General features: G+C 39.6%; 1 protein-coding gene across 1 annotated transcript in view; it reads right to left on the reverse strand.

Annotated features, from left to right (window-relative positions):
* FAM81B (family with sequence similarity 81 member B) overlaps positions 1-24,780 on the reverse strand; it is a gene marked incomplete at its 3' end in the record, with an annotated part of 54,068 nt that extends 29,288 nt beyond the window's left edge. Inside the window, exons 1-5 of the mRNA XM_080681130.1 lie at positions 24,738-24,780; positions 24,205-24,302; positions 21,055-21,119; positions 10,186-10,429; positions 4,124-4,242 (exon numbers count right to left, since the gene is read on the reverse strand). Of these exons, the coding sequence (XP_080537256.1) occupies positions 4,124-4,242; positions 10,186-10,429; positions 21,055-21,119; positions 24,205-24,302; positions 24,738-24,747 (536 nt within the window). The 5' untranslated portion in view covers positions 24,748-24,780. The remainder of the gene's footprint in view (positions 1-4,123; positions 4,243-10,185; positions 10,430-21,054; positions 21,120-24,204; positions 24,303-24,737) is intronic.
* Positions 24,781-25,263: the final 483 nt, after the last annotated feature.

A 25,263-nucleotide genomic window follows, 5' to 3' on the forward strand; every position in this document is an offset into this window, starting at 1 on the left:
CATGTTCATTGCAGCAATATTCACAATAGCCAAGCTATGGAAACAGCCTAAGTGTCTGTTGATGGATGAATGGAAAGAAATTGTGACACACACACACACACACACACAAATATTTTCAGCCTCAAAAAAGAAGGAGATATTAGCATTTGAGGCATGTATTAACCTGAAGGGCATTATAAGTAAAATATGCTAGACCCAGAAACACAAAAACTCCATGATCTCACTTATATGTGGAATCTAAAGAAGTCAAATACACAGAGGCACAGAGTGGAATGTGGTTATCAGGGATGAAAGGTGGGAAAAATGGGAAGATGTTGGTCAAAGTGTACAAAATTTAGTTAAGGGTTCATCAGTCTAGAGCAGTTTGCCGCTCTGTCGACTAATGAGTTTGCTGACCACTGCTGTAAGGCATTACCCTTACCCAGAAGTTTTTACTTCAGGTTAAAGACATTAGTACATTATTAAAATGCTTTTTAAGTGTTTTTCCCTAAGGCAGTGGTCAGCAAACTCATTAGTCAACAGAGCAGCAAACCGCGTCTCACCAGCCACATGTGGCTTGCGAGCTGCAGTTTGCTGACCACTGGTCTAGAGACCTATAGTATATAGCCGCGGTTTGCCGCTTTGTTGACTAATGAGTTTGCCGACCACTGGACTAGACTAAATGTTACCATGTAGTTGGAAGCTGTGAGGATTAGGCAATTATGGCATATTGTGTGCAAAGAGGTAAAGGGTAGTATATGACAGTGGTCGGCAAACTCAGTCAACAGAGTGGCAAACCGCGGCTCGTGAGCTGCGGATTGCCGACCACTGGTCTACAGCATCATAACTACCTAATCTTCTATCGATATAAAAGGCTAATATGCTAAGGGTCTGACCACCTGGGTAATGACGCCAAGTAGCAACACCTGGCTTCCTCTCCCTAGTGACAACTAGCCTCAGGTGGAAACACTTTATACTGTAACCAAATATCTGTGAAGCATTTTCCCATGCCTCATCTCATTTGATCCTCACAGAAGTCTGGAGTAGGTAGAGAGGAGACTCAGTGGAATCCTATTTTCTTTTAATTAGCTGGAAAATGAAGTTTTAGGAAGCTTAGAAACTTGACCTGACTGAAAAGAAGTAAGAAATGATGGACCTTGAAAATGACTTCAGGTTTTCTCACTGCGCAGAATATAGTCAAACACTGCTGCAGTTAAATATTTTACCCTTTGTTCTCCCTGCGTGATCTACAATAATAATCTGCTTTGTATTGATAATTTACTGCTGTGTTGCTGACAATTACCTGAAAGAGAAGTTGGGGTGCTTCACTGGGCTGGAAAAAGTTTAGCTACATTAGAAAGCAGGTCTAATTAAGCAAAAGTTTAATTTATATATATATAGCCAAGTTGACTCGCACATGCACGATACATATAAAGCTCTCACTGGCACCAATTGCACGTGTGTGTTTCAATCTGTCACTGTTGATCATGAATTTGGTTGACACTTCTATTTTAGAGAAAGGACAAATAGCAATGTTAAAATGTTTCTTCTAATTAATTTCCTTTCAATGTGCACAAATTTGTGCACCGGGCCACTAGTATTTAATACTATATTGAAGAGTGGAAATGTACTAAGAGTAAATTTCAGTGGCTCTGTTCACAAAAAAAGGCACTATATGAGGAGAAAGTTAATTAGCTTGACTGTAGTAAATATTTCATGATGGACAAGTGTATTATATCATCAGGTTGTACACCTTAAATATACACACTTTTTATTTTAAAAAAGAAAAAAAAACACAAAAGAACGAGCAAAGAAAATTGTACATCTTCTCCTTGATAGTATTTCATTTCTCTCTTGGCTTCAATTAAATCTGTTGGTTATTTTGTCTTGTATATAAGACAGGATTTGCAAGAGTAAAATAAGAGGTTTGTAAATAGTTTGCAGAAGGAAATAAATGGTTGGAGTGTTATCAGTACACCACCAAATGGAGCCAAATCACAAGTTTCATTCAAAACAGATGTTTGGTATTTATCTTCTTTGCAAAATTATGGCACATCTAAGTAGAGTGTTTGTTTTATTATCTTGCTTCATAACTTACATAAAAATGATAAATTCTTTTGTACGTATCAAATATATATAATAAAGTAGGAATTTAATATATTTAAAAAATATCCTATATAATAAAAGGCTAATATGCAAATTGTCCCCTCAACTGGGAGTTAGACTGGGAGTTCGAACAGGGAGCAGGCTGGCTGGCCAACCGCCCATGGTCCCTCCCCCCCAGCTGGCCCTGCCCCTGATTGGCCCTGATCAGGGCGGGCCAACCAGAACCCATCCATGCATGAATTTATGCACCGGGCCTCTAGTAAGATATATTTTATACATAGTATAGTTAATTATATATGCATATATGTATGTATATATATATAATGTATATATATAATGTATATATATAATGTATATATATAATGTGTATATATAGTGTGTGTGTGTGTGTATATATATATATATATGTATACACACAGGTATTATCCTGTAGATTATGCTTCCCTAAAGTCTGTGTTGTGTTAGCTGGCCTGAACTTTCATGGCTAGGGCTTAGTTTAGGCCCTTGACATTCCTTACCTTTTTTTTTTTTTTTGCTGCCATAGGCTTCCTTCTTCCTGTACCCCATCAATTAAGTTACACTAGAATGTCACTACAAATTATGTCATCCATTTACTTAAAATTTTCCCATGGCTATGTATAACCTTCTACATAAAGTTCAAACTCTTTAGCTTAATTCATGAGGTCCCTCATCATCTAATTCTGAACCACTTCTCTAGCTTTATCTCCCAATCTCCCATCTCTCCCTAAATGCAAATCCCAAAATATCAGAACTAAAATACTCTTCTCACAGGTAGGCCCTTGAACATGTCATAATAAGTCATCCTTGGTTCTTTTGAACCTGTTATTCCTCTTATGTGAAGTACCTTTCCCACCCTTCCTTGTCTAGCTGACTGCTACCCAAATCATTCACAACTCATCTCAAGTGTCACCTCCTCCAGGAAGCCTCCCCTGCACCCCAATCTAATTTGGATATTCCCAGAGCACCAGGTTTTCATTTATAGTGCTCACCTCATTACTTATATTTGTGGCTTTGTTTTCCCAGGTAGACAGTAAACAGCTATAGGAATGGGGACTGTGTTGCTGAATCCCTAACTCCTATCACACTGCCTGGCATATAAGTGCTTAATACATTTTTGTTGAGTTGGATGGAGAAGTTTGTCTTATGTATTAATCACCTAATTCTTATTTGGTTATTAACACTTCAGAGTGATGAACAAGATGGAGGTAGGGGTAATCCAGGAGTAAGGAAAGAGGTGCTGGCAGAAGATGTAGAGATGGGAAGGTGTTCATGGTCAGCCATTTTTGATGTTTCTACCAGAGTGGTCCTGCCATTGTAAATGCCTAACGTATTTACTGAATGTATACCATTAATTCTTTTGATTTAGAAATCTCATACATAAGATGTTATTCAAAATTGTATGCATTGGCAGTAGATGCCTTTCATTAGATTTTACATGTAATTCTTATATATTTTAAATGTTTAATCAGAATTTGATACCTTTAGGGATTTTATATGTGGTTATGAAGGTCTGTCTTTGGATGTTGGCATTTGGACACTGAGGGCTGTAAAGACAAGAATTGAACTAGCCAGCCGTGGGCAAACTACGGCCCACGGGCCGGATCCGGCCCGTTCGGCTGTTCTATCCGGCCCGCGGAGCCAAAAGAGCGGAGGGTTCTCTTGCTCTCCCCTCAGCTCCTTTACTTTGAATTTATATTAGTTCACACAAACACTCCATCCATGCTTTTGTTCCGGCCCTCCGGTCCAGTTTAAGAACCCATTGTGGCCCTCGAGTCAAAAAGTTTGCCCACTCCTGATAGACATTCTGTCTAAGGGCGCTTTTCTGTAACCTTGGATCTCACAAGGAAGCATGAGGTTTTCAAATTCTATGACACACTTTTACAACTATCATCTCCTAAGTTAAGCTTAATATAAAGACAGTACCTTGTTCGGCACAACATGGAACTTATTTGGGAGTGAGAATCCAGTGGCCAAGAACTGACTGTAAACATTAATTAGTTAATGTGCTGCTTCTCACCTGGCTACTCTTCCTCGAAGGTCTCCAACTCCTTGAAGGTGTCTGCTGTTTAGCTCCTGTACTGCAAAATTAGTCCCTGTGGCCGCCTGGTCTCGGACTCTTATTTGGTCTTCTAAAATCTGTAAGTTTGAGTCAAAATTCCTATTAATTTCTCTTCACACATGGTAAGAAAATATTGTTTAAAGCAGAGGTTAAACAATTGAATGCATTTCCTAGTTAGGCTGATAGTGACAGTCCAATGTCAGAGAGAAGCGATCCCTGCTTTATCGCAGGGAGGCAGCGATGGCTTGATTCTGGCTGATTGTTGCCAGGAGGGAATGATGGTTTCACAGTGTTTAAACAGAAGCCAGAACTCCAGATTTTATGTTAAATCTCTCAGTGTTTAAACACTGACATGTTACTCAGATTCCGCCCTTAGTCATGTCTTCATTATGTTGTGGTGTTCTGAAGTGGAGCTGACTGCTCTATACCACCAGATTGGAGGTCCCAAGAACAGAATTTTTGAAAAATTTTTGCACTAATAATATAAATATTAATTTAATAATTGAAAAAATTTTGCTTGCCCATAGAAAATAAAATGATGTCACTTAAACAAATTCCAGTGTAAAGTCAGGATATATAAAAATAATTTATATTTAGTCAGAAAACAGTGAGAGTGTGGGACTTTGGAAAACAAATTTGTGGTGTGGAAAAACATCCAAGTTTAGTTGCTGTGTATGACCAAGGCCTGGACTATATTTAAACTTATATTTAAGAATTTTCTGAGGAAAAGAAGACATTTTGTAGCAAACAAATTATAGAAATTTCAAAGACCATATACAGAATCATAAGCTGGCAGATCAAGACAATTAGAGAGCAAATAAAGCTTTAATTGAAAATAAAAAAAGTGTCGAAAACACTAGCTAGAATTTTTTATTTTTTGGTTTTTATTTGTTTTTGCATGTGTGTAGATGTCGTAGTCTGGGTTGCTATACATATAAAAATACCACAAGCTGGGTAGCTCACAGTTCTTGAGGTTGGAAGTCCAAGATCGGGGTGCCAGCACAGCCAGGTTCTGGTGAGCGCCCTCTTCTGGGTTGCAGACTGCCAACCACCTAGGGAGCTTAGGCTGTGGGGGTGGAATGTTGGTGAATGGGATCTCTAATAAGGATACTAATCCCATTCACCAACATTCCACCCCCACAGCCTAAGCACGTCCCCAAGGCCCACCTCCTAATACCACCACATTGGACATTAGGATTTCAAAATATGAATTTTGGGGACACAAACATTCAGATCATAACAATAGGTGTTGTTATGCTTTGTTTTGGTAGAGAACAGTGATGAAAGGGAACTTGCCCTACTAAATTTTATAAAATAAGGATAATAAATCAGTGTAGCTACAGAGATATGTATAGCTAAATAAGTGGAATTAAGTTGTTGGTAAATTTAAGAAAGAAATAGGCTATATATGAGACTCACAAATCAGTGAGGAAGGAATTTCACAAATGGTATTTGGCTCTCTGGTAACTTATTTAGAAAATCCATTTAGATCCTTATGTCATACATCAATGTAGATTTTAGAAAAAATATAACTAAATAAAATGTTAAACCATAAAAATGACAGATAATAGAGGAGATTATTTTATCTTTGAATAAAGAAATTTGTATTTTTAAAAGTAATGAGAGCAACCACAAAACCAAATATTTCAATGTTTAAGTTTATAAAAAGCTTATAAAAACATTATAAATATAATTAAGATAAAAACAACAAACTGGGAAAACATAACAACTGTCAATGCCGCAGGTTTTAGTGCTGTGCTACAATCAGCATGCACCTGTTTGCGAGAGTCAACCACATTTACCTCTTCTCATCTTTGTGTTCAGTAACATACTGTTGGTATTCAAAATCAATCATAGAGTATTTACACCATGCAAACAGGCAAACACTGCAAATCATATTTTTATCACCCAGAAAAAATTGATTGCTGATTGTTAAACACTTACTAATGCACCACTGGTTATTATTCTTAATTAATAAAAAAGCACATCAAGTCAATAAAAATTAAAAAGCACTAACTTCTCCCCCAAATAAATTGACTAAAGACATTAACAGATTATTGACAGAGAAAATGCAAATAATTATGTCACTTTTAAGAAATGAAAAAAAGATCTCATTTCTATCCCATCATATTAGCAAAGATTGAAACAATAAATCTCAAGGCTGGCATCAGCACAGTGAAGAAAGCACATTCATATAATGTTAATGGAAGTATAAATAATGATAAACTTTCTGGAAACCAACTTAGAAAAATGCATCAAAAGTTTTCACAGTGTTCATCCCCTGGTAATTCTAAGAATATGTAGTATAGAAATAATCCAAATGCCGACACATATCTATGCACAAATATATTTCAATATTAGGAGAATAATTAGGCAAGTCGTGGTGTATGTAGCATGCAAAGAGCTTTTAATGACATATAAAAGAGTTTATGACATAATTTTATATTCAAGATTGTGCTTACAAAAGTATTCTCAGCTTCCTGAATGAAATGTCTGGAAGGACTAGAGGGAGATACATCTGAGTGTAGAGATTACAATTTGTTGCTAGAATTGTGAGAAATTTTTTCCCAAGTTTTAAATTTTTTCTCTTAAACTTTCAAAATAATTACAATGAACAAGTATTACTTTTGTAAGTTGGGGAAAAACACAATAAAGCAATGTTACACATATAATTCTTTTCTCGAGTTAAAAATTTTAAATTAATTAAACTTAAAATAAGTTCATTTTAAAACATAATTAGCTGGCAGGTTAAAAAATAAATAACGATTTTAAAAAGGAACAAGCAACTTAACGGCTGCAATTATGATTAATTATAAAATTTTTCCATTCATACTTAGATCTATCTTGCTGGCTAATTCGAAAATAGGCTGATCTGCTTAATGAGTTTAGATTCTTTTAAAATACTTGAATAGCATTCATTCCTCTACAAAATGCTTATTACTTGATAGTCAGTTATTTACTAAAGGTAGCCTAATAATTTCTTCTTCATAATATTTTTTAAAAATACATATTTTTATTGATTTTAGAGAGGAATGAAGAGGGAGAGAGAGATAGAAACATTAATGATGAGAGAGAGTCATCGATCTGCTGCCTCCTGCACACCCCCCACTGGGGATTGAGCCCGAAACCTAGGAATGTGCCCTGAGCAGGAATCAAACTGAGACCTGGCTCATAAGTCGACACTTAACCAGTGAGCCATGCAGGCGGGGTTCTTCTTCATAATATTTTAACTATATTGTCTTCAGCCTTTAAAACATTTTCTAATTCAGTTTTCTGCACAATCAGAGCAGTCCTCCTCATTTTTCCTATATATGCCAAACCTTTAATAGGATTGTAAATATTTTGAGATTTCATAATTTTTGGAAAATGTTTCAGCTTTGTCTTTTTTCAGAGCTAATCTAAAATGATTATTATAGAAAAAAGAAGCTCTTAGCGAAACTTCTAGAGATTTGGGACCATTTCTTCTCTTAACGCTAAGATGTTTTATTGGTGTATAATTAATATGTATTAAAATGTACAAATCAAAGTGTACATATAAAGATAATTTGAATATAATTCATCAAACAATTTTGATGAATATAATCAACTATGTAACAGCTACAGTACTCAGATCAAAATATAGAATATCCTAGAAGCATTTTGATATTTCTGAGAATGCTGTTCTCTTTCTAATCACCAAGAAGTTTTGACTGCTAAGTTGGGATCTTATATTAGTACTTACCTGATTTTCTCATCATCGCAAAGGCACTGTTTCTCTTGTCACTTTCATGACACTTTATTATGCCTGGGAACAGCTTCCAGGAATTTTACAAGTGGCATTGACTTTTAGGCCCTGGGGTCAATTCAGTATATGCTCAGTACCAATAAAGTGCCTTTTAAAAGTTCACTAAGATTTTTTAAATTCCTACACTTCCAAGTGCATTATGGGGTTTTCCACACCCTGTAGATTAAAAGCAAATTAATAAATACAGTATTCTTAGTCTTAAATACAGTGTCATAAGGAAGTCATTGATGGGTCAATCTCATTTTTTTTGTTTGTTTGTTTAGCCCATTTGCTCTGATAAAAGGACATATAGGAGAGAATTGTTATCAATTCTCATGATAATTCCACACAGTTTGGCCAGCTTTCTAAATTGTATTCTATGAAACCCTTGTCTGAAAGTTGCTACCCCAGATTAGTCAAGCCCATCAGCACTTTAAAAACAGGGCTGAAATATCTGTAGTTAAAACCTGTCTATCATGGTTTAACCCAAGCATTTTCTTTTTTGATCAGAAACTCTAGTTTACCTTTAGTACCTTAAACATCATTTATTCATTCATTCACTCATTCATTCAGCTATTCAGGAGATATTTACGGTCCTGACTACCTACCAGCACTCTCATTATCTGGTGTGGGATTTAACAGTGGACAAAACGAAGTCCCTGCCCTCATGGACATTATATTGTAGAAGGGGAAAAAGCAACAATAAACAAATATAGACCGTGGTAGTTTGCGATAAGTGCTACGGATAAAAACAACGGAGGGCTTCACTTCTGACCACTCAGGAAACTATTCACTCTAATTCTGGCCCCATGGTCTCTCCTTGGCATTCAGGTGTGGGCTTCCCTCTCTGTGAAATAAATGGCTTTGCTTCAAATCTCCTTCCTGCTGTTTTCAGTGGAGTTCTGCAAACAAAGTCACATGTGATAGCATCTTTCATATTTCCGGTGATCAGATTGTCTCTCCCTAGTGACTAATGTCAATCACCACTCCCCTGAGATCCAATTTTAATGAAGAATCAGCCAAAGGAGTCTTCCACTTAACCTACAATAACACTCAATTCCAGTAAAGCCTGGGAGACAAAAACTGGCTAAGAACTGTCCCTCTGTTAACTCTGGGTAACCTCAAAAAGTTCTGCTTCTACCCAGCTGGCATGGCTCAGTGGTTGAGCATCGAGCTATTAACCAGGAGGTCACAGTTCGATTCCCAGTTAGGGCACATGCCTGGGTTGCAGGCTTGATCCCCAGTGTGGGGTGTGCAGGAGGCAGCCAATCAATGATTCTCTCTCATCATTGATAGTTCTCTCTCTCTCTCCCTCTTCTTTCCTCTCTGAAATCAATAAAAATACAAAAAAGAAAAAAAAATAACAGAGGGCTTAAGGGAGATTGTGACTGTTGCGGGGGGCGAGGAGGGAGGGTTGCGTGCTATTTCATAGCATGTCAAGGAAATCCTTTCTGATAAGGAGATATTTGAGCAGGGACCTGAAGGGAGTGAAGAACATTTCATTGGAATTTCGAGGGGAAGATGATCGAGCCAGAGTGAATAAGTAGCAAGTGCAAATGCCACGAAGCCAGAGTGTTTGGTATGTTCTAGGAAGAGCAGGGAGGCAATATGGGCAGAGTGAAGGAGAGAGCAGTGGTAGATGGGGTAGAGAGATTTTGGGGGTCAGATTGTAATGGGCCTATGAACCAGCAATAACAATACACTATAAAAACCTCTATTTGAAATGATTGCATTAATATAATCTTGGAGATTTACACCTTAGGTAAATACCTTAGCACAGTGGTCAGCAAACTCATTAGTCAACAGAGCCAAATATCATCAGTAAAACGATTGAAATTTCTTTTGAGAGCCAAATTTTTTAAACTTAAACTTCTTCTAATGCCACTTCTTCAAAATAGACTCACACAGGCCATGGTATTTTGTGGAAGAGCTACACTCAAGGGGCCAAAGAGCCGCATGTGGCTCGCGAGTCGCAGTTTGCCGACCACTGCAGCTTAGCATAATGTTTGACATAATGTTAAAAACAGTTGTCTTTGTTGTCACATAGATGTTCAACAAACATTTTTTGAATATAATTTCTTTTACTTTTTGGCATAAATGAGCAGTTGGAATATTGAACTGTTTTCCTCAGAGGTAATTAAATTGTAATCACCTAAACTTAAAAAATAGCAACTGATTTCTATAGCTGAAAAATGACATTGGTGGTTGATAGTCTTTGACAAGCAATGATGCCAACATATGGGAAATAAAGAACTACCTCAATGTTTTGGCTGAGATTTTTGACGATGCTGGTGATGGTCTGGATATGGTTTTCCAGTAACTTCCTAGCAAGCAGCTCCTCTTTTCGAAAGCCTTGGGTCCCCTGAAGACAAGCAGATATGTCCTCTTTGATGCGGAAAGCTTGCTCAAGGAGGAAAGCTATGGTGCGCTCCTGGCTGTGCAGTTTGTCTTCTATCTGACTTCTCTGGGTGTTTGGAATGACAGGAAGGAAAGAATGACCCCTGGTCAGGAAAGGGAAACAACACCAGGGCCGTTATAAGAATGAGCTTGGAGGAGCCAGCACCAGTACTCTGTATGCTCACTTCTGCATTTTCTCACCTGTGAGAAGTAGGACTTGAGCACCTGCATGATTAGAATCTTGGTTTATATCTCATCTAAAAAGCAGTTCTGACCTACTCCTTGATCTTGTAGCATGCATTTTTCATGTTTCAAGCATGAATTGTTCTATATCTTACCTATTATTCTAACAAGCCAAGTTGAATCCACATAAATTTAATACTTGTTAATTCTGTATTGTGAACAGGGCTGCTTCCTTGTAGCTGTAAGAAATGAGAGCTCAAAGGCCAAGATTAACACATGAGTCAGAAGTTCAATGAAGAGTAAGAGGAAAAGACAAAAGCTAGGGCTATCTATATATATAAAAAGCTAAGTGACCATCTGACCAGTAGCTATGATGTACAATGACCACCAGGGGGCAGACACTCAACGCAGAAGCTGCTGAGCTGGTGTGACTTGGCAGCAGTGGTTCTTGGGTGACGCACCCCGGAACCAGAGAGGAGGGAGCCCAATTCCAGGGTGCGTCACCCGAGAACTGTCCTCGGGACCCCTCAGAGGATGTCGGAGAGCCAGTTTCAGCCCAATCCCCGCAGGCCAGACCAAGGTACCCCATCTCTCAGAGGGACCCCACTCATTCAGCAGACACCCTTTGAGCTGCAGTGCCGCCCCAGGTGTGGCTGGCTGGGGAGGGACCATGGGAGGTTGGCTCCAAGGGCCTGTCTGGCCTGTCTTGCCCAGTCCTGCCCCACCGGCCACCTTCTAATTAATTTCCTTTCAATGTGCACGAATCTGTGCACCAGGGGACTAGTTTAGTAATAAGGTAAAGAACATAAGATCCTGATAGCCCCATTGTCATTAGTGTGTTACTCCTTCCTTTCACAGATAAACTTCTTGAAGGACTAGCTACTTTTGTTGTGTCTTTTTCTTTAATTTACTTTGCTTAGTTTTGTGACCTAGTCTCTGAAGTCATACACCTGCATTTTTGCTTTAGTGTGTTCCTTAGAAGCAGGTCACTAAGTTCAGCCTACACTCTTGGGTGGGGGCAGTGGTAGAATTGGGCTTAACCTTTTAAAAAATGGATTTACGGACATTTAAAAAACAACACTGTCACCATCATGTAAATGGCTTCTGTCTCTAGCTGTTCCTTTCCCTGCACCCCGTTCTCCCAATGCCATCAGTACAATATTGCTAGAAAGCAAATCTGGAGTCGTTCTGAGGTGAGGGTCTAGGGCCTGAGAAGTGATGGGGGTTCTGTGGGGTTCACAGGACAAACTTGGGGCCCGTGGAATATGCTGCTATCCCCCGTGGCCAGGGCTTCCTGTGGCTACTCAGAGCCCATGGGTGAGGCTCATTCAGACACAGTGCACCTCTGCTCAGCCCTGGTTGGTTCTCGGGGGATCCTCTTAGCTCCAGCTCCCCAGGAAAATCGAAGCTCTCAGCAAGTGAGAGCTGAGGTCTAGAGTGAACAAGTCAGTAAAGTAATCTGCCCCTGAACAACATGACAGCTGGTGAGGCAGAGCACAGGAAGGAAGGAAATGGGTTCCAGCTCCTGGGGAGTTCAAGTTCCTGGGCTCACCATGGTCCTGACCAAATTGCTGAATTTGCATGACCACTCTCTCCCATTTCCCCTCCCTCTTAAAATCTCAGAGGTCCTAGAAAGGGGAAAATGAGAAAACGGGAAAACCCCCTTGGGTAGTGGGTGGTATTTATACCGGTGACTGTGGGAGGTGTAGTGGGTACTGTCATATGCCAGGAACGGGGGACTTACTCCCCAGCTTCTGGGAGTGCTGCCAGCGGACAGCCCTCAGCTGTTAGCCTTCTTTGGAAACTGCCTTGGTGAAGAAGACACTGTGCCAAAGGCCATGCCCACTTCCTAGGGCAGCTCAAATTCCATGTTGGGCAGTGTTTGGGTCTAAAGGCCTGACACACTTGCTCTATCTCAGAACAACGTTGAGGACCATCCCGGCTCCAGAGCTCCTGGGATCAGCTGATACTTCCTTGCATTCCATCACATCACTTTTCTTTCTTCTCAATTGTTCCCCTTCCTTCACTTGCACAGGTATGCATCCCAGAGCACTCCATAGTAAACCAATCTCTGTCTCTGAGCCTGTTTCCTGGAGAGCCCGACCTCAGTCAGGTGCCTGAGACAGACGTAGTTGTAAGTGCATAAAATGGGAAGAGGGGCCACTGTAGTTCTGCTTTTGCTTCTCCCCTTATGGCCTTGGGACAAATTTCAGACTAAGATCAGGCAAGGCAGAGAGAGGCCTGTATTGGTAAGAAACTGAAACAATAATAACAACCAATTTGGGGAACAACTGACCTTGGGCAGCTGTTTCTACACTGGTCTACCTCCACAGTCCCCAAGGTAGGAAAGCACCTGCTCACTGCAGCTGACAATACTCCACTGGAGACCAACATCTAGCTGAAATCCCTGGGAGCAAGTGAACTCCCAGGCCAAAAGAACAGGACATTTGAGGAGCACAGTCTTTTAAAAAACTGGCCAACAATGAAACAAGCTCCTGGACAGCAGATTCCTACAGGAGATAAATAAAAAATATATACAATAAGAAATTGTTAAAAAGCTAATGAATGTATTAAGAGAAAAGATAAGGGAAGATATTAGCAAAATAAAAACAAGAAACTAGAAAACATAAAAAGTAAGCCAGTAGAAATATTAGGCATGAAAAACATAACTGAAATAAAGAAAAATTAAACATGGGATAAAGATGACAGAGGGATTAACTGAAGAATAAACTAGAGACTTGGGAGATCAGATGAAGGAAATGTATGAGGCAGAAAAAGGAATGGGCACACAGTTTGGAGATAGCAAGGTCAGAATTTGAAACTCATGTCTGACTCCAAAATCAAATGTTAACTCTCATGTTCCTGTCTTTCTAGGAGATAATCAGCAGCAGCAGGGGACACAATTTGATTAACACTACTCATGTGACCTAATATAGTGGTAGCAGAATGACAGACAGACGTGTCCCCAAGCTCCATATCCACTCTTTCTTTACTTCTTCCTTTCTTGGTTTTGGCCACTATTATCTCCTCTACTTTCCCTCCTGACAAAGACTGCATCCTCCACACAGCAGCTAAAGGGGTCTTTCTTAAAGTGCACATGACAGCACTTGCCTACGAAAACCCTCTGGTGGCTTACCCATTCTCTGAGAATACAATCTTTGCCTGCCTTTCCAACCTCATCTCCTCCCACTATTCCCTCCATTCCCTTTCATTCAGCCACACAGGCCCTCTTTCTGTTCCTCGAACAACAAGCTAGCTCCAAGCTCAGAGATTTGGCACCTGCTGTTTCTTCTGCTTGGAAAGCTTTTCTCTGCAGTCACTCCTGGCTGCCTCCTCATTGTTTAGGTCTCACCTCCAATGTCTCCTCCTGAGACAAGCCTTCCCCTCAGTCAGTTTCTATCATAATAACCCATTTCATCCTCTCAATAGCATTTGTCATTACCCAAACTTATCTTCTTATTTGTGTTTATATTCTTCCCTCCATTACTAGAATGAAAGCTCCCTTTGCGCAGGCACGCTAACTTGTTCCACAACACTGAAAAGAGTTCCTGACACATAGTAGGTGGTCAGTGAGTGTTTGTTGACTGACTGACTTCTCTAGCTGGACTGTTTGTTCACTTAAGGCTCAGTTGTTGGAAAATTGGAGGAAAAAATGGTTTCATAAAGCTACAGGTTCTAAGAGCTTCAAGGATTACAGTTTCCTCTCTTAAGCAGCATAAAATACCTTTGCCTGGGTGAGATTCCTCTTCCCTACCACTTGCACATCTGAGCAATGAAGAAGGCTTTGCTAAGGGGTTTCATTAATCAGATTTGACTCAAAATGTTCTTCTGGAAAATTACCAAATAGAGCCTTGTCTAGATAAAATCCATTCTCTTAAAAACCCCAGCGTGCTGACAGTGCTACCCTGGATGTATGAATCACAGGCCGAGGGAGGAGGATGTCGGGCCCAGCTGATGGTGACACATAGCTTAGTGGTGGACTGCAAATTCACTCATTATTTTTCTTGAGCAAGTGCTTCTTTCTCGCCTCTAGACAATGTGCAGCCTGAATTTGCCAGTGAAAGTGTATCTGATCTTCAGTCTTCAGTTCTATACAGAGCCTTGTAAATTATGCTGCATTCCTCTCATTTAGATTTTCTCTGAGGAGTTCTCAGTGTGGCAGACACTGTAGGTTACCTTGCCAATAGTCATCCTTCCCTTCTGCCTGATTTGCTTCATCCTCCTGCCCCCTGTGTCTTTCAGGGGAGGCAAGCTAATCATGGTGGTCCTGTTGTTCTGGGCTGGGATGCAGTTGGTTTAGGTAGGAGTATGTGAAGCAACTCTAGCCAGTGAGACTCCAGGAGAAGCCTGCCGTGGGGCTTCTGGGTAAGGTTTCTTTGCCTTCAAGAAGAGACACTCAGGAGGAAACTGTCCTTCTCTTTGCTGGATGTTGTCATGTCTGTGCTGGATAACTGGAACTTAAAGCCACTTGGTAATGAGGGAAGGAGGATGGCAGGGAGGAAGGAAAGAAAACACTTGGGTTCTTGATGAGGTTGCTAAACCTTTAAATTAATCAAACTCTAGATTTTTTTTTTTATGTGAACTAATCAGTGTCCTTACATTTAAGCCATTTTGGTTGGAATTTGTTTGTTTGTCTGGTGTTTATTTTTTATGTGCAGCTGAGAACACTGTATCTATATCAATAACTTACCAATAACAATTTCAGTTGCAATAGAAATATATCAGTTAGTCAGATTTACTGAATGTCTACTCTAGTCCATACACAATATACTATAGTTCCATCCCCCAAGGAAATTAGTCTAATTCAGTGTTTCCTACAAAGAAACTTGAATTAATATTATGGGGGTGGGAAAGGGAGGAATGCTGTTAAAATGCAGATTCATTGGCTCTACCATAGACCTACTAAATCATAATCTTGTGGGTGTGAAAGGGAGAGCAAGAATATGTATTTTAAATAAGCACTTACGTGCCCTGGCCAGGTGGCTCCAATGGCTGGAGTATTGTCCCATACACCAAAAGGTTGCTGGTTCAATCCCTGGTTGGGCACATGCGGGAGGCAACCGATTGATGTTTCTCTCTCACATCGATATTTCTCTTTCCCTCCCTCCCTCCCTCCTTCCTCTCACTCTAAAAACCAATAAAAACATATCCTCAAGTGAAGATTTAAAAAATAAATAAGTTTTTAGGTGATCCTAATGTATTCTAAAGACTGAACAGCACTGGTGTAAGGCTGGTCGTGTGAATCAGTAATAAGAAAAGGCAGGGTATATAATTAATTGCTGACGTGTGAAAGATGGAATATGAGCTCTCAAGTTATATAGATACTAGAGGCCCGGTGAACAAAAATTTGTGCACTTGGGAGGGTCCCTCAGCCCAGCCTGCACCCTCTCGCAGTCTGGGACCACTTGGGGGATATCCACCTTCTGGCTTAGGCCCACTCCCTGGGGGATCAGGCCTAATCTGGCAGTCAGACATCCTTCTGGCAGGCCGGGAGCCCTCGGGGTATGTCCGACTAATGGCTTAGTTGACATCCTTAGCGCTGCTGCAAAGAGGCTGCTGCAAAGAGGCTCTTGCCATCATCGCTGCGCCAGCCAGCCATGAGCTGGCTTCTGGCTGAGTGGCGCTCCCCCTGTGGGAGTGCACTGACCACCAGGGGGCAGCTCCTGCATTGAGCGTCTGCCCCCTGGTGGTCAATGTGCGTTATAGTGCCCGGTTGTTCCACCGTTAGGGTCAATTTACATATTACCTTTCCATTATATAGGATTCAGAAGCAGCCTGGCACGTTGGAAGGCAAGATAGACTGAGGGTAGAATATAGGTTCTACCACTTACCAACCAAGTGTTTTAGTTACTTCATCTTAAACCAGGGCCAACAGGGCCTACTTCACTGTATAGTTGTAAATTCTGAGATGACGTGTGAGAAGCATGTGCCACACAGCTGCTCTGCTGTCCAGGGTTATGAGGGACCCATGTGCACTCATTGTTCCAATGTGCTATTGGCTGGTGTCAAGATTGTGCTGGAAAGAGATAAGGAAGCAGACCTAAGGCAGCAGACGGGTCAGTGAAATAAGGCATGCCAGTCTGTGGTCCTGCCTGTCATGGCTGGTTCAATGTTGTTGCTATTGGGCACCCTGAAGGAAGCCGCTAAGGAGGGCACACCTAGTGCTATGTAAATGTATTTGCCTGAAATCATGAGGACATTAAGTGACATATAAATTCTGGACTGTGGTTATTTCTTTTCCTTAAAATTTGTATTATAAAGTTATCTTACATTTAAGTGGAGGGTGTTCCTCTTTGAAATTTCTTTTTATACCTAAGATTTACTATTAGTTGGAGTGTTATTACCACTTACTAATGATGCTTAATGAAGCATCTAATGATGCTCTGTTTGGTTCTATCTACATGATTCCTACAAGAGGAACACAGAGCTTATATTTCCCCCTATTTCCATTTACCAGAAGAAAAGAGAATGTTGTTTCCCAGTCAGTTTTTTCTAAATCAACAACTGGAAGCACAAATGTGTGAAGTCTCAGTTTTCTCAGAGAGATTCCCAATGATACCATTGTCCAAATCATCAGGTCACCCAAAGGTTAAAGCTGAGGCCTTTTGCTGCAGCACAATGTGGCCACCATGATTCTTTTCCAAATAAAAACCACTGCTTCATTCCTTTGTATATGTGTTACATCAGTGGGACTCATATGTGACTTTAACTGTGAAAGGAAATTTAACTGAATATTCCAGACGAGTCCAGATGGAGTTACTAACCACAGGAGGAAGAATTCCTGGGGGACTTTCAGAGAGAGAGATTTGGGAATTACATAAATCATTGATGATGCAGCTGGCAACTGAATCTGCACAGATTTTCCACAAACTCTGAATTCTGTTTCTCTGTAGTTCGGTGTGACTTGCACGAGCTGTGCTGTTGCTGGCAGATGCGCCGGTGCATATAGCCTCTCACTTCTCTGCCTGTTCTGTTCTTGCGAATAGAGAACTAAATTTACTTAGAAGATTCTGAGAACCATTTTGGCAACCCATAATTCTCAAAATACAAAATTTTGAAAATTTAACCCCTTTCCAGAACACAAAAGGGCATAATAACTTATGAAAACTTTCATTTTTGTGAGATCTAATATATGACTAGTTACATGAGCAGTGCAGAGTCCTGCCATATATAATGTCTATATAGTATAAATCTCTATCTATCTATCTATCTATCTATCTATCTATCTATCTATCATCTATCTATCATCTTTCCATCATCTATCTATCTAGAGAGAGAGTGTTCCCCAAAATGTATACACACTTAGCAGCTGATAGCTCACTTGATGTTTGTTTCTTTTCAGATTTAACCCATGGGAATGAATAATTATTCAAAGTGTGTATACATTTTTTGGGATACTCTGTGTGTGTGTGTGTGTGTGTGTGTGTGTGTGTGTGTGTAGCAATGAAGTTGAAAATATGTTTTATAAAGTTTCTCCATTGCTTATTTATAACCCCCTGGCAGATGGATTTTGATGGCTACAGCAGCCTCCATTGCTTAGTTTTACAGAGGGCTGAATGCTCTAGGGAGGTGAGGGAGGCAATTCGTGTTTCTGTGGGTGAAGTCTGGGAGGAAGTAGACCAAGGCCGGTAGGGTTAGGCCAGCACTGAGGTCTTCATGGAGGGGCTTGGGAAGGAGAGGACTCGAAACAGTGGCCAGGCCAGGAGGAGACTGGATAAGAAGACTGATTGGGGGTGTTTTATGGAGAAAAGTTGTATGAGGCAAACTCCTCTTGTTCAGTACATTTAAAGTATAAAATTACAGAGCCCTAACCGGTTTGGCTCAGTGGATAGAGCGTCGGCCTGGGGACTCAGGGGTCCCAGGTTCGATTCTGGTCAAGGTCATGTACCATGGTTGTGGGCCCATACCCAGTAGGGAGTGTGCAGGAGGCAGCTGACAGATGTTTCTCACTCATCAATGTTTCTAACTCTCTATCCCTCTCCCTTCCTCTCTGTAAAAAATCAATAAAATATATTTAAAAAATAAAATTACAGAATTAATGATGTACCTGTTGGGATTTGTTTTTTTATGGAGGCAAGCAGGTGGGAGTTAATTGCTCTCAAAGAAGGATATGATATTGCAAAACAAAACCTGAAAGATCTCCAACCTAACATGACTTATCCCATAGAAAGCTCAAACAACAGCGTTTTGTCTTCCTTTCTTGTGTACTGTAATGTGAAATATCCATCTCCATCATGTAGCAATACATCACGGTCTAATAAAATATCTGCCATGGTACTAAGAAGAAGATCTTGAAGATGTATACTTTCCAGAGCCTGAATGCCATATTCTACCACAAAGAGAAATCATTAATCATTGATTATTTTGCCCATTTGACTTACTGATAGTTTTATGTATCTAAATTTTAAATGCCATTCTTTGGATGTCAGCCAGACCTTCATCTTCCCAAAACGTACTACTGAGAGAATACCTGAGGTACATATTGGCTAAAGCCCAGTGCAGACAGCTCCTCATTACAAAGCAATTTCATTTCCCCTCATCAAGATAGCATCACAGTTCAAGTTTATACTTCTCTCCTTTTAATTCCAGCCCTCTTCACCTCATTGATGTTTCTGCCACACTACAGGAATTTCCTGCCTTAGAAACTTTGCTCTTCCTTAAGATGTCCACATGGCCAACTTCCTCATCTGGTCTCTACTCAAATGTCAACTTCTCAATGAGGCCTACCTTTGTCAGACTTTCTACAATGTGTTTCCCTTCTTCCTGCCAGAACAGAAGCTCCATGAGGGCAGGGATCTTTGTCTCTTTTGTTCACTGATGGCTCTCCAAGTGCCCAGCATAGTGCCTGGCACTTAGTAGATACTCAGTAAATATTTGTTAAGTGAATAAATGGTGATAACCAATTCTTGAAGACCAAAGAATCTTAAGGACAGAAGAGACCTTATAAATTATTTGATTCAATAGTAAGAAATGTTTTAAAGAGTGTCGATTGAAGAAAATAAAAAAAAAATTATGGGTGGAATTTGTTTTCCATTCAAAATTAAATCCCCTGGGCAAATAATGTATGTTCTTAAATCTTAGCCATTTACTTTACTACATAAAAGAATATTTATGAGAAATTGTGGGCAGAGCTGAGAAATAGAAAGTAGAGTCATCTTTCTAATCCACATCCTGGAAATGAAATCTGGGTCTTACCTTGAATAAGACAGCCCTTGGGGCTCAGGCTGCTCACCATCCACCTTAAAACCTCACTCCATTTTATAGAGGGGGCAGAGATTGCCCAGAAAAGAGAAGAACTTTTACTTTTCTCAAGGTCACCTGTTGTTTGATGTATAGTTTTAGAGCCAGAATTATTTACAAGCTGCAGTGGGTCCTAGAGAGCGTCTCATCTAACCTCTTCATTTGGCAAATGAAAGCACCAAAGCCCAAAGACATTGTGAGACTGACTGAGGTCACACAGAAAACTGTAGAAAGCCCGATACTAAATCCCAAGTTCTCTGCAAACATTAATTGATGTATAAGAATAAATCCTCTTGCCGAAACCGGTTTGGCTCAGTGGATAGAGCGTCGGCCTGCGGACTGAAGGGTCCCAGGTTCGATTCCGGTCAGGGGCATGTACCTTGGTTGCGGGCACATCCCCAGTGGGGGGTGTGCAGGAGGCAGCTGATCGATGTTTCTCTCTCATCGATGTTTCTAGCTCTCTGTCCCTCTCCCTTCCTCTCTGTAAAAAAATCAATAAAATATATTAAAAAAAAAAAAGAATAAATCCTCCTCTGACAAATGGAATAGAAAACAACAGAATTAATATGCATTGCCTGTTGTGATCTCACCTTTTCAAACTGGAATTCTAGGATCTTTTGGACATTGCACATGTGTCATTAGCAGATTATGTTTCCACTTCCCCAGAGTTGTCCCTCTTCTGTAGGCCTCCCCTGGATGAGCTCCAGGTGAGGCACTGTACACAGCTCAATCAAAATTTTCTGATGATTAATTTAATATATTTCAAATTTTCCTGACTTTTGATCTTGAAATGTTAAAAGATTTATTTGGTTTATTTGTAAAGTCATAGTTACATATGTCAGAACTTGTACTAGTATGTCACACATTGCCTATGCTGTATTATCTATCTGTATAAAAGCCTAACATGCAACGTGTCCCCTCGGGAGTTCGATCGACTGGGAGTTCGATTGCTCACTGTGACGTGTGCTGACCATCAGGGTGGCGCGGAACGAAGGAAGGCCCCGGCTGGCAGCTGGCAGCTGCTAGGGACCCTACTCATGCACAAATTTTGTGCACTGGGCCTCTAGTTTCATTCATAAATATATGAGAACCTAGGGAGGTTATTAAAGAGCAGACAGTAAAATCAGCTTGCTCTGTCAGAAAGGAATAGGATAGAGAGGCTTGTCTTTTTCAGATGGTTTAATGCAGTCTCTTTCAAAATCAGAAACTAGTTTGGATGAACTAAAGATCTTTTTCAACCCCTTTAATCTCTAACTGAATCATTAAATACAGTAAGTAGTTAAAACTAGTTATAATTTAGACTTACTTGTCAACATATTCAACTAGATCTGTAGAGTTCTTGGTTGACATTTTGACTGGAGATAATCTTACCTAAAACAAAGGTCATGGCTTTAAAATGTACCATTGGGGAAATTCCTATCTATCTTATCCTTACATAAATTTTTAAATTTTAAACTAAAAACTATAGATCATAGACCATCAGCCCAGTTAATCTTGCACAGGCCCCTTTTGTATTGCTAGAGACCAAAACTAAAGTCAAGTTCTGGGAAGACATCGGGGAGCTGCATTTCACAGATTTGGTATCATAGGAAAAACTTTTGGGAAAGGTCAAAGTAATAGATTATTCTTAGATACTTTTTAAATGAAATATCCAGTGATTATTGGCTGAGTTACTAAAGAAGTCCTTACAGAGTGAATTATTCCTGACATACTGAATTCCAAGGGAAATCAGCTAATTTTCTAAAAAAAAAAAAAAGCCCAAAATGATAAAACTAGTCTATCGAGGCAGTTTTGTTTGCTAATAAAACTGGGTGCCAGTTTATTATAGCCAATGAGAAATAAAAGTTAGAGCACAGTTGCCCAGCCAGTGTGGCTCAGTAGTTGAGCATTGACCTATGAACTAGGTAGTCACAGTTCGATTCCCAGTCAGGGCACATGCCTGGGGTTGCAGGCTCAATCTCTAGTGTGGGGCGTGCAGAAGGCAGCCGATCAATGATTCTCTCTCATCATTGATGTTTCTCGTTGTCTCTCCCTTTCCTTTCCTCTCTCTGAAATAAATTAAAACATATATTTTAAAAAGTCAGAGCACAGTTATGTACATAACTTACTAGTACTAAACATAGTTGACCATATGAATGCTTAGCTATTTTTAAAAAATGGCATCACTAGAAAGTTCTATTTGCATTAAAGTTCATAATTTTGCAGCATTTGTAGGAAGAAAGAGGATCAAAATGTACTCACTGTGTTTGCATATGCTATGAAACTGTTTTCAACTCTAATGCTCTTTTATTTTAAGTTTAAGAACAGGACACATTTTTATCTTCATTTTAATAACCTGTCACTGAACTAGATTCAATAGGAGAGAAGAGTGGAATCCCATCTCATTTTAAAACTTAAACAAAATATGTCCCTAGGATATTTTTTCTTGCTTTATGTTATTGTATAATGCGATGGTGAGCAGAATATGTTGAGACCCACATACAGAAATTGTTCATTTTGCAAATGCTTAAGGAATTACCACTTATTCTCAATTTAAGGCCTAAGAAACTTAATTGGAAATCTAGCTCCTCCAGTGAGACAAAAAAAAAAAAAAAAAAAAAAAAAAGTCAATTACCAAGGAAGCTAACAACAGAAAGGCTCTCCTGACCTGGCCTGGCCTGGCCTGGCAAGCAGAACAGGCTTTAGACCCTCCCCCCATTGCTGAGTGGGTCTGCAATGGGTCTGCTGCTCTGAAGCCTGGTCTTTCCCTACAGAAGGAATATAATGATCCACTGGGTGCCCAGGTTCATATTGTGCAAACCACCCTCACACCCTAGAGACCACGACTGGCCTGCTCCTGTTCTTGTTTTCACCCCAGTTTTCTGCTGGAACAGTGCTGACCCTGGGTTCCTCACTTACTAATGCCAGCTGTTTCCTCCTCAGCTCTCCACTGCTGCCCCTGGCCTGCGGGAGTCTGTTTGTGGTATTTCCTCAGCAACTGGCTGGTCCCTATAAGTGTGGCACCTAGTAGCCCTTTGGTAAGTGTTTGTGGAATGAGACAGTAATGATGACTATTTTGTCCAAGGACACTAAATTACTGGGTTATTGTCGTCTTTTTTCCTTCTCAAGTGAAACAATTGGCTACATATGTTTTATTTTTATTTTATTAATTTTTAGTCTTATTTGGAAAACCATAAGTAGCATCCTCTTAACACACCTACAAGTCATAAACTTTTAAACATATGTTAAACCTGATAAAGGATGAAATTTTTAAGAATATAGAAAAATGAAAGATGCAGAAAAAATGTTTTCAGTTATAATTCTGCTTTGAGCAAAAGTCGTTAACTTTATGGCATATATTTCCTCTTTATTTCTGTGCAATTTTTTTATATATCTAACAGTAAATTTAATAACTTTGCTAATTGCATGTAGGGAGTTTCTGTTTCAGCTCTGTTTCATCCCTATTCCTACAAGCTAGAATGTTATTACATAAAACAACTTGATGCTTATTATGGGAATTTTTACATGCATCAGTTTTCACTTTTGCAGAATAATACTTGAAAACGTTGTGGCCCTTTATGGTTTAATTGCCTAAAAAATACGTCCATATGTCATGTGATTTTATCAAAAGAATAACAGTTATTTTAAGTAAATGAAATCCTTCTTTATTACAGAAAGAATTTAAGATGATTATTTTTATAGGTAATGAATCTGAGGAGCAGAGAAGTAATGGACTTATTCAAGATCATATGGGTAATGATAATAATTATATTATAGCTATTGACTGAGTCCTTCCTACACGCTAAGCTCTTTACCTTAGTGGCCCAATCAAACCCTACTTCTTTGAATGACAGGCTTAATTAGCCCGTTTCACAGAAAAAGAAACAGAGACGTTAAGACCATTGCTGCAAGTCACACAGCTATCGTGTGGTACAGCCACTAGAAACAAAATATCAGTGCTTGACATTGTGCTATCTTCCCAGTGCTCTTTCCGTCACAAGAAACTGCACCTACTGGTCAGGTGTCATGGGAATTAAAAAGCAACATCTGAAAACACTTCTTTTTTTGAATGTTCTTTTTCACCAATGGGGAAGCTATGACAAGTACCAATAAAAGAAACATTCCATTTAGCTGACCTCTTTTTCATGTTACAGATGCCATCTATACCTTGACTTTATCATAGTTTCTTTTGTATCTCACTAAAAAATAATTTTGTTAATTTTTAGCATACATATTAAATGTCAGTCCAATGAATGTATTTGAAAATGGAGCCCCTTTTGCTTTTTCAGCTTGTGTTGCCATTAGTCACTTTGTCAAAGCAGAAAAAAAAAACAACAACAAACGAACAGGAAATGTGGGCAGAGTGAAAATAAAAACAACTTTTCCAGGATTCCTTAGAAGTCTCTAAGCAATGCTGAGCTTTAAAGAAGGTGAACAAAATATTCTATCTTTAATAAGACTAGCTAAAAGTACTTACTTTGTTTTCCTGGTCACTGGATGAGCCAGGAAGGGGGCCATCAGGTTCATCTGGCTGTTCCTCTGCAGTCGGAGAGACACTTTTGTTTATATCTGTATCTAGGCAACCAGAATGCTGAGTCAGATCAGGAACTATGGCACATGAATTTCTGCAGTGGTAATTTTTTTAAATTGTATTATTGTACATATGGCAATGGTTAAAGGGAGTCTTCCAATTTGGTTTATACTCCCCTCTTTCCTGCTTACCTACCCCAATCGCCCCACCCCAAGGCCCTCCACTCACATCTATAGTCAGCTAGAAGAGCTTATCATCTCAGGTACTTCCATTATACATTTAGAAAACTTGGCTGAAATGCACTCATTTAGATCAAACTATTCTAAAATAATATGGAATGATTTCTCACCCTATTGTGCCCAAACCATCCAATGGTTTTCTTTGGGATTTATTACCTTGTTTATATATAATATGAAATATAAGTCAGATAGTAAAGTATGAGAAATTCAGAGACCTTGAGTAATCCATGAGATAAATACCTGAACTCATGATGCTTGATTTCCTGGCTTTATTTTTTATTGACTTGATTTTTTTTGAAGGGAAACAGAGACTTTAAAAAATTTTCTTTCTTTGAAAGCCAGAGTACTAAGGAATATTGATTGAATCCTGACTAAAGTCTTTCTATTTCTGGAGTATTTTCCAGGATGGCTCAGCAGCATTGTGACTGCAGGAAGAATCTGTGATGTCAATGGGGTTGGCCCTCACACTTAAAGTCTGTAAATTTCTGAAATTTAGGATCTTGAAGTGTCTTCCTTAATGCTCATTGTCCTAAAAATCACTGGGTCTTGCCGAAACTGGTTTGGCTCAGTGGTAGAGCGTCAGCCTGCGGACTGAAAGGTCCCAGGTTCGATTCCGGTCAAGGGCATGTACCTTGGTTGCGGGCATGTCCCCAGTAGGGGGTGTGCAGGAGGCAGCTGATCAATGTTTCTCTCTCATCGATGTTTCTAATTCTCTATCCCTCTCCCTTCCTCTCTGTAAAAAATCAATAAAATATATTTAAAAAAA

The sequence above is a fragment of the Plecotus auritus genome (genome assembly GCF_963455305.1).
Source record: "Plecotus auritus genome assembly, chromosome: 7".
Taxonomy (NCBI): domain Eukaryota; kingdom Metazoa; phylum Chordata; class Mammalia; order Chiroptera; family Vespertilionidae; genus Plecotus; species Plecotus auritus.